Raw genomic sequence first — 16,982 nt, 5'->3', positions numbered from 1 at the left:
CTTGTGCTTGATACAGATCATTCACTGATTCAATGATCCACCTATTCTTTTCTGTGCTTGGACTGAAGAGAATTATACATGAGACATATACATACATTGAACTTTGAACTTCCAACATGCATGTGAATGTAAAAAGTACAAGGCAAATGTGAAAAGATTGGGAATAAGTAGATTCATAAATCTGGTCTTCCAATTGCTGCAAAGTTAGCATTGCAGCAAAAATAACCCACTTCTTAGAGTTTTGGGAAAACCTTGGTGAATTTAGTGATATAATTTTCACCCTTTTTAAAAAAAAATGTAGGCCACAAAAACAGCTGATCCGTAGAGCTGAGCCCGTGTCATACCAGACTTGGGAACAAGCATAAGTAATTTAATTTGTAAATAATGAATACAATTCCTTCTCCATGCTTTTATTCAGAACTTTCTCCATAAGCAATATCAGAGATGTTTTGTTATTCTGGTTTCAGCAATTGGTCAAGGAGCTGCGGCAGTGGCAGATAAAGGTGGACATGGCGAATGACCTTGCACGCAAGCTTCTGCGGGACTATTCAACGGATAATACTTCGAAGGTGGAAATGATGGCCGACAACCTTCATGTTTCTTGGGCAGCTGTTAATAAAAGGTAATCTTTGGCTGTATCTCAGTTTTATGCCTTCCAAGAGCAATATCAAGCCTTGCTTGTCTTGCAGGTTGGGGGATGGGAAGTTACAGATCCATTCTTCTACTGAAGCCAATTTTGATGTTTGCAAGTACCGTAGATTCCGGACTACAGAGCGCACCTGATTTTAAGCCGCTGGCACTAATTTTAGAAATAAAATCATTTTTTTAAATGTAAAGGCCGCACCGGATTTTAGGCCGCACCGGATTTTCGGCCGCAGGTGTCCCACGTTGTAATATGAGATATTTACACAGAAAGATATTACACGTGAGGATTTTTTTAACTTTTAATTAAATCCATATGGTAACAAAAACAAATACATATTGCAAATGCTTTTTTTCGAACCGTGCCCGTACGCGGCTACTTTTAAATATACGTTGCGTATACTTCTTTACTGAACAACATTCCAATATCTCCTAACGACTGGTAAAAAATATATATACTGCAGCCTACCAGGAAAAGTTATTGATACCTTTAACTTAAAAGCAGAGTTCGCTCGGATCCAAAGCCGCTCGCGTAATCCGCTCCCCCCTCCTTTCCGTTTCATCGCAAACGGCATTTAAAAGCAGATTTCGCTCGGATCCAAAGCCGCTCGCGTAATGCCGCTCCCCCCCTCCTTTCCGTTTCATCGCAAACGGCATTTAAAAGCAGATTTCGCTCGGATCCAAAGCCGCTCGCGTAATCCGCTCCCCCCCTCCTTTCCGTTTCATCGCAAACGGCATTTAAAAGCAGATTTCGCTCGGATCCAAAGCCGCTCGCGTAATGCCGCTCCCCCCCTCCTTTCCGTTTCATCGCAAACGGCATTTAAAAGCAGATTTCGCTCGGATCCAAAGCCGCTCGCGTAATGCCGCTCCCCCCCTCCTTTCCGTTTCATCGCAAACGGCATTTAAAAGCAGATTTCGCTCAGATCCAAAGCCGCTCGCGTAATCCGCTCCCCCCCTCCTTTCCGTTTCATCGCAAACGGCATTTTCCCACAAGACACCGCGAAACCGGGTGTGTCGTCATAGCATCCCGCGATGTAGTACAGAAAACAAATATAGTTTAAACTAAGTAGGGTAGGTAGCACAATGCTTCGAGTGTTTTCCATGTTGATGAGGGTGAGTACAAATGACTGATTTACAATAATTTAATTGTGAAAGTGCGCTTGATTTATCGTACAATTTCATTGGACCTCTGTGAACTACTCATCAATTTTATTGGTCTACTGTTACGAGGCAAAATGTTTACGAGGCGGCATGAAAAAAACCTTGCATTAGCCGCTCTGGATTATTGGCCGCAAAGTTCAAAGCTGTTCAAAATGTGGGAAAAAAGTAGCGGCTTAAAATCCGGAATCTACGGTAAGCATTATGCATAGTCTTAGCATCTCGTGGACATATACCACTTAAAGACTATTATTTCAGCTTCCTACCACAAATCAGAGAATTTATCAATTTCAAATGGGCTGAAATAGAGATTGCCAATTAATACAACAGGCCTCTGTTGCTTAAATCAGTTGCAGTTCAATTGAATTGCGTCTTATACAGTACTTTGATTGCACAACCACAGTTTCCAGGTCAATGTGATTTTTTTTTTGAATGAGTGAAAACACAAAATGCTGGCAGAACTCAGCAGGCCAGACAGCATCTATGGGAGGAGGTAGTGACGACGTTTCGGGCCAAAACCTCCTAATGAAGGGCTTCGGCCCGAAACATCGTCACTACCTCCTCCCATAGATGCTGTCTGGCCTGCTGAGTTCTGCCAGCATTTTGTGTTTTTATTTATTTCCAGCATCTGCAGATTCACTCATGTTGTTTTTTTTGAAGGAGGTTGTTTTCTGTTTCTGAAGTTGCTGACACCTAAACTGCAAGCAGAAGCCATTGAAACCCTGGTGCCAGTACCCTGAATGTCCTGTTGAGATATTAATTGGATACCTTTTGTCATAAGCGCATTTCATTTGTGGATATTGTACAGCTTTGCAATTTACAGACTGGAAAGTAAAAGGCAATAAATAACACAGCCTTAAATCGTGAGCAACATGTTCAGCTTCCTTTGTCCAGAGAATAGATCTGTTTTGATGATGAGTTCTTTCTGTTAGCAAACCACAGCTGGGTGCATTTTCATCCATGTGAAAATTAAAGGTAAAAACAGCATGCTAAGGCCTGCAAGTGAATAATTATTCCATAAAATAGTTTTAATTTTGCAGACATGAGAAAGTATTGCATATCCTGGTTGAGGGAGAGGGTATTAGTTTCTTCTGCTTGTAGATTACTTAATCATTCACATGGAACTCTTACTTAATCCACAAGGCCTATTTTAATGCAAGTATCAACACATAAAATATGTTGGATAATAATCACAGTGATAAATAACTTTTATTGCCCAAGAATAGAAAATAAGCCCCTTGGGTTAAAAGCATGCCAAAATGAAACCGTTGGATATCAGGGTAGATAGTGAATGGGACAACCACTCATAAAGCAAATGCACCATCTTGTTTGCAGTATATGACAAATTCCCTCACTCCCCTTGACTCCTTCCCCAGGCTCCCCACCCTACCAAACTTTGAGTCTGTGTGCCTATAAAGTAAATAGTTATGACTGGTTGGTTTTCAGGAAACTAGAATACTTAAGCATGGTATCATTCTGTTTGTCCTCCTCTGCACCCTTTTGAGAAACTTGTCATTCTTTTGCATTTAAAAGGAGGAAAGCTAAAAAAAAACTTCAAATGCAGATGTACCAAGCCTTGAAGCCTTAGGAATATAATTCTTGCTTATTTATCATTATGATTAAATTTACCTGTTTTCTTCTGCTACCTCCAATTTGATGCATGTAGAGAAAATAACAACTGTTTCTCCACTTCCAAGAAAGAGAAAAGTCCCCTTTTCTACAGGGCCTGGTGTTATTAGTGCATCTTCCTGCATGCAGTTGCTTTGCCAGTTTGATTCAAGGTCATCCATTCTTTCCTCCTGGACCAATTCAGACTTCAGACATTGCTGTTGATGGATTTGGATTAAACTGCTTTGCAGACACATAACAGTGAGTAAATAAGCTAGATTGAGAGAAATGACTTCTGTTCAACCCCAGCTGTAATTATTTCCCAAGACTAGAAGGAAAATTTGTTCAAGGGTGTCCATCTTCACAGTATTCCATCTCATGAAACTTTGCTCAACATATTCACTAGACACCAAAGGGGAAAAAAGTGAAAGAGTTTTTATTTTGTTCTATCTGCTTTGCAGACTCAATATGTGGTCGGAATCACTCATGTTTTTTTTTTGCATCCTCATCTTGAAGTTATTTCCTTTACCTTAGCTAAACTAAACTCTCAGCCTAACTGCCCTTTCCTGCTATCTCAACAGCTTTGCCACCTTGAACTGCCAGGAAGTATGTTTAATATTGTGGAGTGGCAATTTCCTAAGTGTCCTTAAGATATTTCATGTTACTTCCTTTTCACCTTTGAAATTGTTGCAACATGTTGTGGTAACTACATCATTCTGGTGGTTCACAACATTTTGTCACAGACAACCATACTACTAGGTTCTTACTTCATAATCTTGTTTCACATGAGCCATTTGTTACATTTCCAGCAACATCCAACAAGTTCCATGCTGCCTTTATCCTTTGTTCTTCAAAATGCTGCCAATTTTTGTTCCTAATGAAACATAGATATCTTAATATAACAGGGCCAGATTTAATTCTACATAGCAAAACACTTGAAATAGTCTGACAGCAAGTGAGGTCATATCCATTATGACTCTGGGTGAGTCTCCCATTACTGGTAAAAACAGTACCCATTTCTTCCTTTTAGTTTGCATTCCTTATTTTATTTGCAAGACAGAAGGAGGCTATGCTGCTCACCTGACCCATGCCAACTCCAAGGAGACCAATCCCTTTAATTCCATAAATTCTGAGCCCAGTGCATTTTAACTTACACTTGCCCATCTCTCAGCTCCACCTTGAAGGGCATCGGCCCGAAACGTAGACTGTACACTTCTCCATAGATGCTGCCTGCCCTGCTGAGTTCCTCCAGTATTTTGTGCGTGTTGCTCGGATTCCCAGCATCTGCAGATTTTGGCTTGTTTGTGATTGAACTTCATTTTTGCCAATAACCTGCACAAAGGTTTAACTTAGAGTAGAGTTGCCAGTTAAGCTAACCACTTTCCTGGCTGAAATTTGGCTATAGTTCTTCTGACTGTAGCAGCCCCTGTGATGTTTTAAAAAATGAAATAATAGAGTAGGAAAAGAAGTATTGTTCCATGTTTGTGCTCTTGTGAAGATACGATGCCTTATGATTCCTGTGACCTTCACAACGTTCTCATCAGACACATGTAATATCTAAAAGGAGGTGAAAATATGATTCAAAAACAGGTTAATTAACAGAAACTTGTTTGAATAACTCCTTGTTTTGCAGCTGTGTTACTTTATATGTATTTGTCTTCTGGCCAGTAGAGACAAAGTCAGCATTTATCAGTCATCAGTTGACCTTAAAAGAGAAGGTTGTGAGCAGCTGTTTTAAACCCCTGCACTGCTGTGCTGAATGGATACAGGGTATTATTCACTTCCAGGAAATAGATTCAGTGACAATAAAAACTTGTTCTTCCATGTCAGTATGGTATAAGAGATGTAGCCAGATTCTGATAAGACAGTTAATTTAGCCACTATCTTTTCGTTGGAAAGGATGTAACTTGCTTATAATGTTTATGAAATAAAAGTATCTTTGCTAGAACTCCATTAATTCTGCAGTTTTGAGAAGAGGCAGTGGAATCTAGTATTGTCCACTAATTTTTGTCTTGAGTTATGATAATTGCAAGCAAATTAAATTTAAATTGAGATCTTTAATATACAAGCAAGATAATTATCTTGTCTGCTGTATATTTTTAAAATAAATCTTCTGGTTTCAAATTGACACAGCATTTATCTCATTTATAATATCTGGTTAATGAAAGACTATTTGCCTCTTTTCTTAATAATGTTGGACAGACTTCAACCTCCAAAGTGAATTTAAAATTATTCAGCTCAAGAGAGTTAGCATTCCACATAGTTCATAAAGTGAAAAGGATTGCAATTTTCAGTTGGTTAGGGCTGTTCCAATTTGTTTTTTGTCTGAGATAATCGGTTTGCACTTAAATGGTTTTTTTGTAACTGTCTTTTGTAAAATACCTATTTTCCTAGGGCGGTTTAATTGGCACCAGTTTAGTTTCTGTTTGTGAAGTATTTTATATCACCTTTGAGACAGATTTGTTTTATTTTTTTGCATCAGTTTTATTTCAAATATAATTCTCAAAATTGTTATGTTCATCAGTAACATTTCAAACATGCATATGTTAAAATCAGAGCAAATTGCATTGCTTTTAATGCATTGATTCACCACTTTGTTCAGTAAAATGCCAATAAAATAACAGTTGAGTCTGTAAGATAAATATGATAAATTGTCTTTCTCTTGATCTGCTAGAGGGATGGTGTTTAACAAACCAGCAGCATACACTCAGTGGCCACCTTATTAGATACCTCCTGTACTTAATAAAGTTGCCACTGAATGTATGTACGTGGTCTTCTGCTGCAGGAGCCCATCTACTTCAAAGTTGGACATGTTGTGCTATCTGAGATCCTTTTCTGCATACCGTTGGTGTATTACATCTTTATTTGAGTTACTGTTGCCTTCCTGTCAGCTGGAACCAGTCTGACCATTCTCCTTTGACCAGTCTCATTAACATGGCGTTTTTGCCCACAGAACTGCTGGGTGTTTTGTGGCGTTGCTTCATTCCCTTTGAAATCTCGAGCTGTTGTGCATGAAAATCCCAGTTTCTAAAATATGCAAACCACCCCACCTGGTTCAACAGTCAGCGTCACTTTGATTACATATCTTCCCCATTCCGATGTTTGGTCTAAACAAGTGAATTTCTTGATCACGTCTGCATGCTCATTTGCATTGAGGTACTGCCACATGATTGGCTGATTGGATATTTGCAATAATGAGCAGGTGTATCTAAGATTTCCAATTATTCCCTTCTCAGTGAAACTATAGGAGAAAAAAACTGGAGAGCACAGTCACAGCTGATAAGGGAAGGCTAAGAAGATGTTATTAGATGCTTTCCAGGAATGATTAAACAGCCCCAAGGGCATTGTCTTCCATCTGTATTAAAGTTGCTCTGCAATGTTACCTTGCAATCTTACAATGTTACCTTGCAATTTTACAATGTTTTGACTGCGACTGCATGGTGTAGTTCTGCTAATAACTACAGGCATCTGAACATGAATTAAAAGCGGCAATCATTTTCATGTCAGTTTCACAAATAGCCTAAAATTTACTCAATAGAGCTGCCCGTGGCAACATCACTGTGGAGAAAGAGATAACAAATTCTGCTTCAGGTACAGATTATTGATAAGTTGGTTTATTATTGTCACATGTGTACTGTCTTATTATCATTGAGAGTGGAAAACTTTGTTTTGCATGCCACCCATAAAGGTCAAGTTATCACTTCTGTACCTTGAGGTGGTACAATTAAAAAATAACAACAAAATGTTAAAAGTTACTTTTACAGAGGAAGTTCAGTGCAGGCAGACCATAAGGCACAAGGTAATGATGAGGGGGACTGTGAGGTCAAGGGTCCGTCGTATTATACAAGAGATCAGTTCGAAAGTCGAAATCAGCAGGATAAAAAAACCTCTCCTTCAGCCTGGTGGGATGTACTTTCAGGTTTTTGCTTCTCCTGCCCAGGAGGGAGGGAAGAGAGAAAGTCTAGGTTATGAGTCATCTTTGATTATGTTGACTGCTTTACTGAGGCAGCAGGAAGTGAAGACAGTGTCCACAGAAGGGAGGCTTGTTTTCTACGAGGGGTGATTGATAAGTTTGTGGCCTAAGGTAGAAGGAGTCAATTTTAGAAAACCTAGCACATTTATTTTTCAACATAGTTCCCTCCTACATTTACACACACAGTCCAGCGGTCGTGAAGCATACGGATTCCTTCTTTGTAGAAGTGGTCCATTGCTGGGTGATTGATAAGTTCGTGGCCTAAGGTAGAGGGAGATGAGTTATACAGCTCTTGTTGCATGCACATGCAGTTAAACTCTTTGAGTGAAAATGCTGAAAGTTTGAAGTTAATAACTCATCTCCTTCTACCTTAGGCCATGAACTTATCAATCACCCCGTCACCGACTTCTATAAAGAAGGGATCCAAATGTTCCACGACCGCTGGACTAAGTGTATAAATGTAGGAAAAATAAATGTGCTAGGTTTTCTAAAATTGACTCCTTCTACCTTAGGCCATGAACTTATCAATCACCCCTCGTATGATGTGCTGAATTGTGTTCACAATTGTATGCAATTACAAAAGCTGGTAAGGGTCAAGTCAAATCAAGTCACTTTTTATTGTCATTTCGACCATAACTGCTGGTACAGTACACAGTAAAAACGAGACAACGTTTTTCAAGACTATGGTGCTACATGAAACAGTACAAAAACTACACTGAAATACATGAAAAAAACTACACTAGACTACAGGCCTACCCAGGACTGCACAAAGTGCACAAAACAGTGCAGGCATTACAATAAATAATAAACAGGACAATAGGCACAGTAGAGGGCAGTAAGTTGGTGTCAGTCCAGTCTCTGGGTATTGAGGAGGCTGATAGCTTGGGGGAAGAAACTGTTGCATAGTCTAGTCATGAGAGCCTGAATGCTCCAGTGCCTTTTCCCAGATGGCAGGAGGGAGAAGAGTTTGTATGAGGGGTGCATGGAATCCTTCATAATGCTGTTTACCTTGCGGATGAAGCGTGCAGTGTAAATGTCCGTTATGGCGGGAAGAGAGACCCCGATGATCTTCTCAGCTGACCTCACTATCCGCTGCAGGGTCTTGCGATCCGAGATGGTGCAATTTCCATACCAGGCAGTGATGCAGCTGCTCAGGATGCTCTCAATACAACCCCTGTAGAATGTGATGAGAGTGGGGGGTGGGAGATGGACTTTCCTCAGCCTTCGCAGAAAGTAGAGACGCTGCTGGGCTTTCTTTGCTATGGAGCTGGTGTTGAGGGACCAGGTGAGATTCTCCACGAGTTGAACACCAAGAAATTTAGTGCTCTTAACGATCTCTACCGAGGAGCAGTTGATGTTCAGCAGGAATATGTCAAATTTGTTTAGCTTCCTGAGGAAGCAAAAGTGCTGGTGTCTATGTATTAGGACTTAGACAAGCCATTGATGATGCTTTCCCCTAAGAACATGAAGCTCTCAACCATCTCAGCATCAGCACCATTGGCATAAACAGGAACATGCGCTTCCTGAAATCAGTGACCTACTCTTTTGGTGTGCTGACATTAATGGAAAGGTTGTTGTCATGGTACCATGTCACTATGCTCTCTATTTTCATCCTGTACTCTGATTTAACTTTATTTGTGATTTGGCTCACTATGGTAGTATCATCTACAAAAATGGAGTTCTACAAGAATCTGGCCACACAGTTGTGGGTATAGATAGTAAATTGGGAGGCTGAGGTTGCAACCTTGTGAGGCAACAGTGCTGAGGATAATTGAGCTAGAGGTGTTGCTGCTTATCCTTACTGATTGCTGCCTGTTGGTGAGGAGATCACGGATCGATTTCAAAGGAGGTGTTCAGTCCCAGGTCCAGGAGTTTGGAGATGAGTTTGCTTGGAATTATGGTACTACAGGCAGAGCAGTGGTCAATAAATAGTATCTAATGTAGGTATTTTTATAAGGGATCTCCTTCAATCCATCTTTCCTCCCAAAACAACAAACAAACCTGGTTAGCTGTACTTACATTTCACTGCCCGTACCTTCCTGTGGTAGTATAGCATCCCTGCAGTAAAGCAATCTGCTGAACTTTTGCTTGACACTCAGCTTCAGAAGAAGCTAATTTCACTAAAGCTACAGTAGCTTTGAAGCTTTTTGCCTTTTTTCCAAGTGACACTGGAGATGTCAATAATAACTTCAGGCAAGTTGTATTCTCTATAAGCACTAAGCAGGTGACTGATGGCTTGTTTTAGAAGGAAACTATGTCCATGACTTTAGCCATATTTGTGCACAACAGAGATTATTTGGAGACAGAAATAGGATGACAGTAGCTCTGAGAATCATATGCTTCATTTGCAGTCCTGTTCCTCATTCAGTGGCAGCTGGCATCATTCAGGGCCTCTGCATAATGATATCATTATCCCTCCTGCCACATATGTGAGAAGAAGAAAAAGAAGAAGAAGAATGGCCCTTAACTGGGCAGTGGAGTTATCGGGGCACCGTCACGACGGTGTTTCCGTGGCAAGCTATTCTTGTTTTTACGAAGCCGAGTTGCTAGCTTGACGCTCAACCCGACTCGGATTCAAACTCGGGAACCTTCGCTCCGGAGTCCGCCGCTGATATTATTGCACCACCAAGCGGGACCCATCCATATGTGAGCATTACTCCAATATTGCCTTGTACAATGTGGGCTTCATACACATTTTAGTGAGTATCAGTAGATGGTATGTAATTTTAACATAATTTATCCAATTGTGCCAGACATAGAGAGGCCCAGCACCCTATCTGTAAAAGGATGATATATTTTCGCACTGGTTTGTTTTCATTTACAATTATGCAGAATTAGAATACTGGAATGAGCACAAATGCTGCTTGTTGCATTATACCGCACAACTGACTGCTCCTTCCAATCAATTACAACACATTTTAAAAATGGTACATACACATCCTTATCGGTCTGATCCCAAACCCGAAGAGAAGAATTCCAGTTTGGCTCCAGAACGGGCATGCTGAGATTTCCTTTCCTACAATCCATCACCCCTGACTTTTGAGCTGTTTTGAACTCTTGAACAGCATGCACAGATGGTCAGGATTATGGAGATGAGGTAATGAAGTCCAGCCCTCAAATTGTCATGGAGATCGCCCTTGGAAACAAGATAAAATGCATGGGCATTCCAACTGGCACAAGCTAAATTCTGTTTCATTTTTATTTTCAGTTGCAGATTTCCTCAGAGATCATGCCATTTTAGATTGCCTGTTTGCTGCCCTACTCTTAGTCGCCAAACAGGTAGCCTTAACTTACTATGAGATGTTCCACTCCATCACTATACACCTTGTGTGAGGCCAGTTCGCATTTGTCAGTAGTACATTGGGGGTGACTAAGGCAACGCATGCATATCTGCTTTGTAGCCCACATGCAACTGCCACATCTATTTGTTAAACAGAGATGGGCAAAGCTTCACTTTTCTGAAAGCAGAATCGCCATTACAATAGCCAGAAGGTAATTTATATAGTTGCTTGATACATGCTTCTATTGTACGGAGACTGTAGAAAGAGCTGTGGGAGAATATGAGTCACATTGATGAGCTCACTTCAGATGAACATTTTCCACCCATCTGGCAAGATCTACTTAGAGTCCTAAATGTTACTTCCCTCTATACCTCTGTCCAATTAACAACCCCAGGAAATATGCACTTTTCATCCTCAACTAACACCTGTTTCAGCCACTGCAAAATGGACCATTCATTTTCCAGCCTACAGTATAATTACAGGATCAAAGGAGGCTTACAGTGCCAGTTGGTCTTTTACAAAGCCAACAGAGCAATAAATCCACTATTTCACATCCCCCTTGTTGCCCAATATTTTCTTCCATTTTAAAATATTAAAATTCAGTTTTCCCTTAGGCATTGAAGTGGTCTCTGCCTCTCCGACGGTTGGAGCAGCGTTGTCAGCAGTTCCATCCTTTTTGTGAGCAATAAACATGTATATCCTGGCATTCATGCTGATGCCACTGGGCGCATATTTCAGACTACCAGCGGGAAATGCATTTTTCACAGCATATTATGCAAGGTCATTTCCCCTGGCAGTACTCCTCATTCTCATGATGAGAGATTTAAATTGATAAACGCATGTAACTGACACCACATTCACAGAGGTCTTTACTGAATCAAATCTTTACTCAATGAAATGAGGCATCTGTCCAAGCAGAATGAGATAATGACTTCTTACCAACAAGATCTCCACTATCTGTTAGAAAGTACTACATTCAGTATCCTTTGAGTCTTCCCTGTTATCTTTAGGAAGTGCGAAGTATTGTGTAGTAAACATTGTAATATCCCTTTAAGCTGCTGTAGGCTTTAGATTTTCTCATAGACCACCTCCCTCACTCCACCTGATTGACAGTGAGACAATCCAAAATCCTAATTCCAATGCTAGCTCAACTATGGAAGCCAAATCTACTATAGATGTGTCCTCAGTCTTGATATTGGTACATTAATGTCCTAGGATCAAAAAAAACCTCCCAATCCCTCCCTTGCAGGCGAGGAAATAGCAAATCTTTAAAATGCGCATTTTCACATTGTTAAATGTTTCTCTTCCAAAAACTAGACAAGCTCTTCTCAATATTGATGTCAATGCAAATCTTTTTTAAAAAAATTATAAAATCATTTTTACTGGGTGTCTCTGGAAATGAGGCTCGTTAGCACTTCGCTAACAGCCAGTAAACTCTGTGGCGAGAAACCCACCTTTCTTGAGCTTCGTATCTCTGGAGTGTTTATGACTTTGGTCGCTAAGTCTGAGAGGTTGGAATGTTTCGCCCACCCGAACCCCAGTTTGTGTGAATGCTATGTGATTTACTGCCCCGGCAGTCGGCCATCAGCAAGAAATAATAGATTGTACGCTGCGTACAACTATGAAGAAGTTTATTTAAGAATGTTAAATTATTAAAGGAAAGAAAGAAAAAAAACGAGAAGGGCCTATTATACTTTAACAGTCATTTGTGCATGGTGGAGCTCAACTCTTCCAGATGCCATTGTTTTCGATGTACACATCGAATGTTGCTCGAAATCCATCGCGAACAAATGGGCTCTCCCTCAGGCGTATTGGCCCTTCCTCCTTGAAGCCATTCATCTGCAGAAAGCGCCTCGTGCAGCAGGGACTGCATCCTCAGCCGTCTTCCCTCCTGTCTTCTCCCAGCTCCCGCCAGCAAAGACCTTAACCCACACTAGTGTCCCTCACAAAAACTCTCCACCTAGCGTTCTCCAGAACCTTCTCCCAATTCCACCATCCTGATTGGTTGACACCACAATCCGAAGTTAAACAACAAAGTCCCTTATCTCATCCCAAACCCAAACAAGCTGAAAGCAGAACAGACTGCTCTTACAGAACTGCTAAAATGAAATACTTACAGCATAGCGGTAAAACTCTTAACGGGGATGTTACACTTATATAGTGTAAAATTGTTTCGTTAATTGTCAGGAAGAGTGGCTTCCAATGGAACTTCATTTCAAAGAGGTGCCCAAAACAGCCATAGAGTTAAAAAAAAGTCTTGCTGCATCTGATGTATGAAATAGGTGAAATCATCTAAACATTGATTTATTTGTTTTAATAGAGAATTCATTATACTGACCTTGTAAGAAAGACCAGCTTCATATCATGTGGAGTTAGAATATTAATGAATCCATAAATTTTGAATGCAGCAAAGTAATCTTGCTGAAGAATCGCACAGAAAAGTTAAAAGACTACTGAAGGAAAATTTAAATTGTCTCCAAACTTTATTTCAAATTGGAAGGCTGCTACCCTTATTTAAGTCAGTGATCCCAATTGACTAATTTCTTCTCAAGCTCAAGTCAGGAGAGCATAGGAATTATGGTTAACTCATCTGTTTTAGGGAACCACAAATGATAAGTAACACCCACCATCCTCCCCCTGTCAAATAATTCACAATGTATAATATAGACAACCGTGAGAGAAATTGTTCTGGTCATTTCATGGCCATTCACTGATATTCATGGAGCAGTTATAGCAAAGAAGTCTTTGAGCTCATTGCACTTTGATCATTTAGATCAAAGCAATCTCCCTATTTATAACTTCCATGAAGCTCTAAGTTCTTAGCACAACAAATCTTGAAAGAGAAATTTTTCCTCAAATGAATAACTTTGCAAAATCATGTTCCACAAATTTATGTAGTAAGGACTTTTGTATTTGGTAATTTAACTGTTGCAACTATGCTCAAAGCAACTGACAGGTGTGATCTCATACCTTGGAAAGAATCACAGCAAAGTTCTGGAGCAACTATTGGATTGTTTGGCTATCCTTTTCAGACTCATGGTACTTGACATTTTAGTTGGTCTAATCTCATTTTCTTGTGTTGACATCTCATTTACACTACCATTTTGTAAACTTATTTTTCTTCTCTTCAATTTTTCCATAACAAGCTGATCTTAGTGATTATATTTGTCCTGATTCCTACAGTAGGTGAGGGCTAGCATCATTTGCTAGAGTGCTGAGCTTTTTCATTAAGGACATTTTCTTATACCCGAACTTAAGGTAAACTCAATATACCAGAAAATGCAAACCAGGCCACCTCAAGCAGAGCCAACTTGTTTCAGAATTTGTATTTTGGGAGTTAGGAATTATCGCACTTAATCATAAAAACAATAACACCTAGACAAGTCCATGTACACATTTAAAAATTATTTTGTGTGCAGTTGAGTCACAATTTTAAAAAGCTATTAGAGAAAAAGGAACAAAGTCATAGCAGCATTTAAGGGACCATGCACATTATAAAGGTCAACTGCAAGATTGTGAAGAAATAATCTGTTATTCAGTATAGAGTGTATTTTAAACATATTGAGTGTAAAAATGATGCACTCAGTTTTCAGTCTGACCAATTTTTCACCCATATCTTCAAAGCTTGCCTTGATCTTTGTACATAGATTCCTAGAGACATAGAGCAGTACAACACCAAAATGGACCCCTCAACCTATCTAGTCCCATTGACCCACACCTGGACAATACCTCTCCATCCCCTTACAATTCATGTACTTATCCAAACTTCTCTTAAATGCAACAATCTAACCCGCATCCACTACTTCCATTGGCAGCTCGTTCCACACTCGCAACACCTTTGAATAAAGAAACTCCCTTTAAGTTCCTCTTAAATGTCGCCATGAACTGCTATGTACTTCCTTCTTAATGAGGACCTCTGCCTTGCCTTTCATTCTACGACAAACATACAAGCCCTGTGCTCTCAATATTTCACTTATGAAGGCCACCCACTTTGCTAGAAAACAACTTATCCTAATCCACATCTGTTAGGTACTTTCTGATGCCATCACAATTTGCCTTTCTCCAATTTGGAATCTCAACCTGAGGACCAGTCTTATGCTACATATTTATCTTGAAACTAATGAAATTATGGTTACTATTATGATTATGATCACTCTACAAGCACTTCAGTCACCTGCCTGTGTTGTTCCTTATTATGAGAACAGTATTGCGCTCTTTCTAGTTTGGACCTCTATAATTTGAGTAAGGAAACTTTCCAGATCATTTTTGACAAATTCTATCTCACCCAATCCTTTTTACAGTATCGGAGTTCCATTCTATATGTGGAAAGTTAAAATCACCAACTATCAAAACCATATTTTTCTTGCAACTGTCTGTTATTTCTCTACAAATCTGCTCCTCTAAATCATACTAACTATTATATGGCCTATAGTATTAACATGGTCATCTCTTTCGTAGTCTTCTATTCCATCCATGTAGCTTAAGTAGACAAGCCCTCCAGTCCATACTGTCTGGACATTGCTGTGACGTTTTCCCTGACTAGCACTGCCCCTTGTCTCCCTCCCCCAACCAAGTCTTTCTAATGGCTACAATACCATAATTCCGCAAGCTGATCCAAGCTGGTCCCACCTTTCCTGGAATGATCCAAAAATCTGAAGCGCTCCTAACTGCATCATCTCATTAGCCAATTCTTAAGCTGTATTATCTTCCTATTTCTAGCCTCATTAGTACGTAGTGTAGAGTAGGAAGCCTGAGATCACCACCCTGGAGGTCCTGTCTTTTAACTTAGTACCTAACTCCCTGAACTCACTCTGCAGGACCTCGTCATGCTTCCTGCCTATGCCATTGATACCATCATGGACCACCCTCCTCCTTAAGAATCCTATGGACTTGATCCAAGGCATCCCTGACTCTGGCACCTGAGAGGCAGCATACCATCTGGAAGTCTTGTTCTCATCCACAGAACTTCTATCTATTGCCCTTAACCAATAAACCTCCATCACTACTGCTCACTTCTTCTCCTCTCCTCCCCTGCTGAGTCACAGAACCATACTCTGTGCCCATCATGACTGCTATGGCTTTCCTCTGCTCGGTTCTCTCCCACCCCTCCCCCCATTGCATCCACTTGTTAGTGAGGGGAATGGCCAGAATACCACCCTGCACTGGCTGCCTATTACATTTCCTTCTCCTGATCATCACACTTTTACTTATATCCTGCACCTTGGGTGTAACTACCTCCCTGTAATGCCTGTCAATCAACTCCTCAGCCTCCCGAATGACCTGGAGTTCACCTAGTTCCAGCTTCCATTTCTGAATGTAGTCTGTTTAAAGCTGCAGCTGGATCTATCTCCTGTAAATGTAGTTGTCGGGGATGCTGGAGGTGTCCCTGTCTTCCTATATCCCACAGGAGCAGCACTCCATCATTCTGACTGTCATTCCCACTGCTCTGACTCTGCAATAAAAAAGAAACCTACCAGATCTGATCTTAGATTCCACCTTTACTCGAAGCCTCTTAAGCCAACGCCTTAGCTCCTCACTCTAACCCTGGCACACGCACTATGGCCACTCCAAAGCTAACTTCTTTCTATTGACCTTAGCCAAGTGCCTAATAGCCCCAACAAACTCAAGCTCTACCAAAAGTCCCAACAGGCCCCACTCCTTTTTTAAATCTTGCACTTACTCATAACAGGCAATGGCTCAAAGGATCTCATGAGAAACTGTGGTAAGCATACAGATACAACTCAGAATTAGGAAGCAAATGGAATGTGGTTTTTTTCTCTCTCCAAGGGAGACAGAGTACAAACCACAAGAGATTATATTCTATCTGTACAGGATATTGGCGAGACTGCTGCTGGAATAATGTGCACAGTTCTTGTCTCTTGTTTAGGAGTGACACTAGAATGGGAGCTGTTCAAGGAAAGTTTAACAGATTAATTACTGGGGTGAAATGGTTTTCTTTTGAGGAAAGGTTGAAAAAGCTGGGACTTTCCAACAGGAGTTGCGAAGTATAAGAGTTGATCTCATGCAAGTAAGGAAGATTCTAAGGAGGCTTGTCAATATTGATGCTGACAGGATGAATTCTCCATGGGAAATCTGAAATTAAGAGTTATAGTTTCAAGCTTCAAAGTACATATATGTCATCTTGTATAGCACTGAGATTCATTTTCTTGCAGGCATACTCAGTAAATCCAATAACCATAATAGAATTAATGGAAGATCGCACCAACAGGACAGAGAGCCAGTGAGCAGAAGACAACTTACTGTGCAAGTACATAAAGAAAGAAATAATAATAAATAAATAAGCAGTAAATAGTGAGAAC

At 40.3% G+C, this 16,982-nt stretch overlaps 1 protein-coding gene across 9 annotated transcripts in view; it reads left to right on the top strand.

Moving 5' to 3' along the window:
• The window catches only part of dmd (dystrophin), a 1,932,045-nt gene that overhangs the window by 1,588,070 nt on the left and 326,993 nt on the right, over window positions 1-16,982 (top strand). For all 9 annotated transcript variants that reach the window (XM_073045659.1, XM_073045653.1, XM_073045656.1 and 6 more), the window contains one exon: window positions 468-622. In XM_073045659.1, coding sequence (XP_072901760.1) covers window positions 468-622 — 155 coding nt within the window. The remainder of the gene's footprint in view (window positions 1-467; window positions 623-16,982) is intronic.

Source organism: Hemitrygon akajei, chromosome 5 (genome assembly GCF_048418815.1).
Source record: "Hemitrygon akajei chromosome 5, sHemAka1.3, whole genome shotgun sequence".
Taxonomy (NCBI): Eukaryota; Metazoa; Chordata; class Chondrichthyes; order Myliobatiformes; family Dasyatidae; genus Hemitrygon; species Hemitrygon akajei.
The sequence above is the reverse complement of the archived record's forward strand: the minus strand, read 5'-3'. Positions and strand labels throughout refer to the sequence as shown.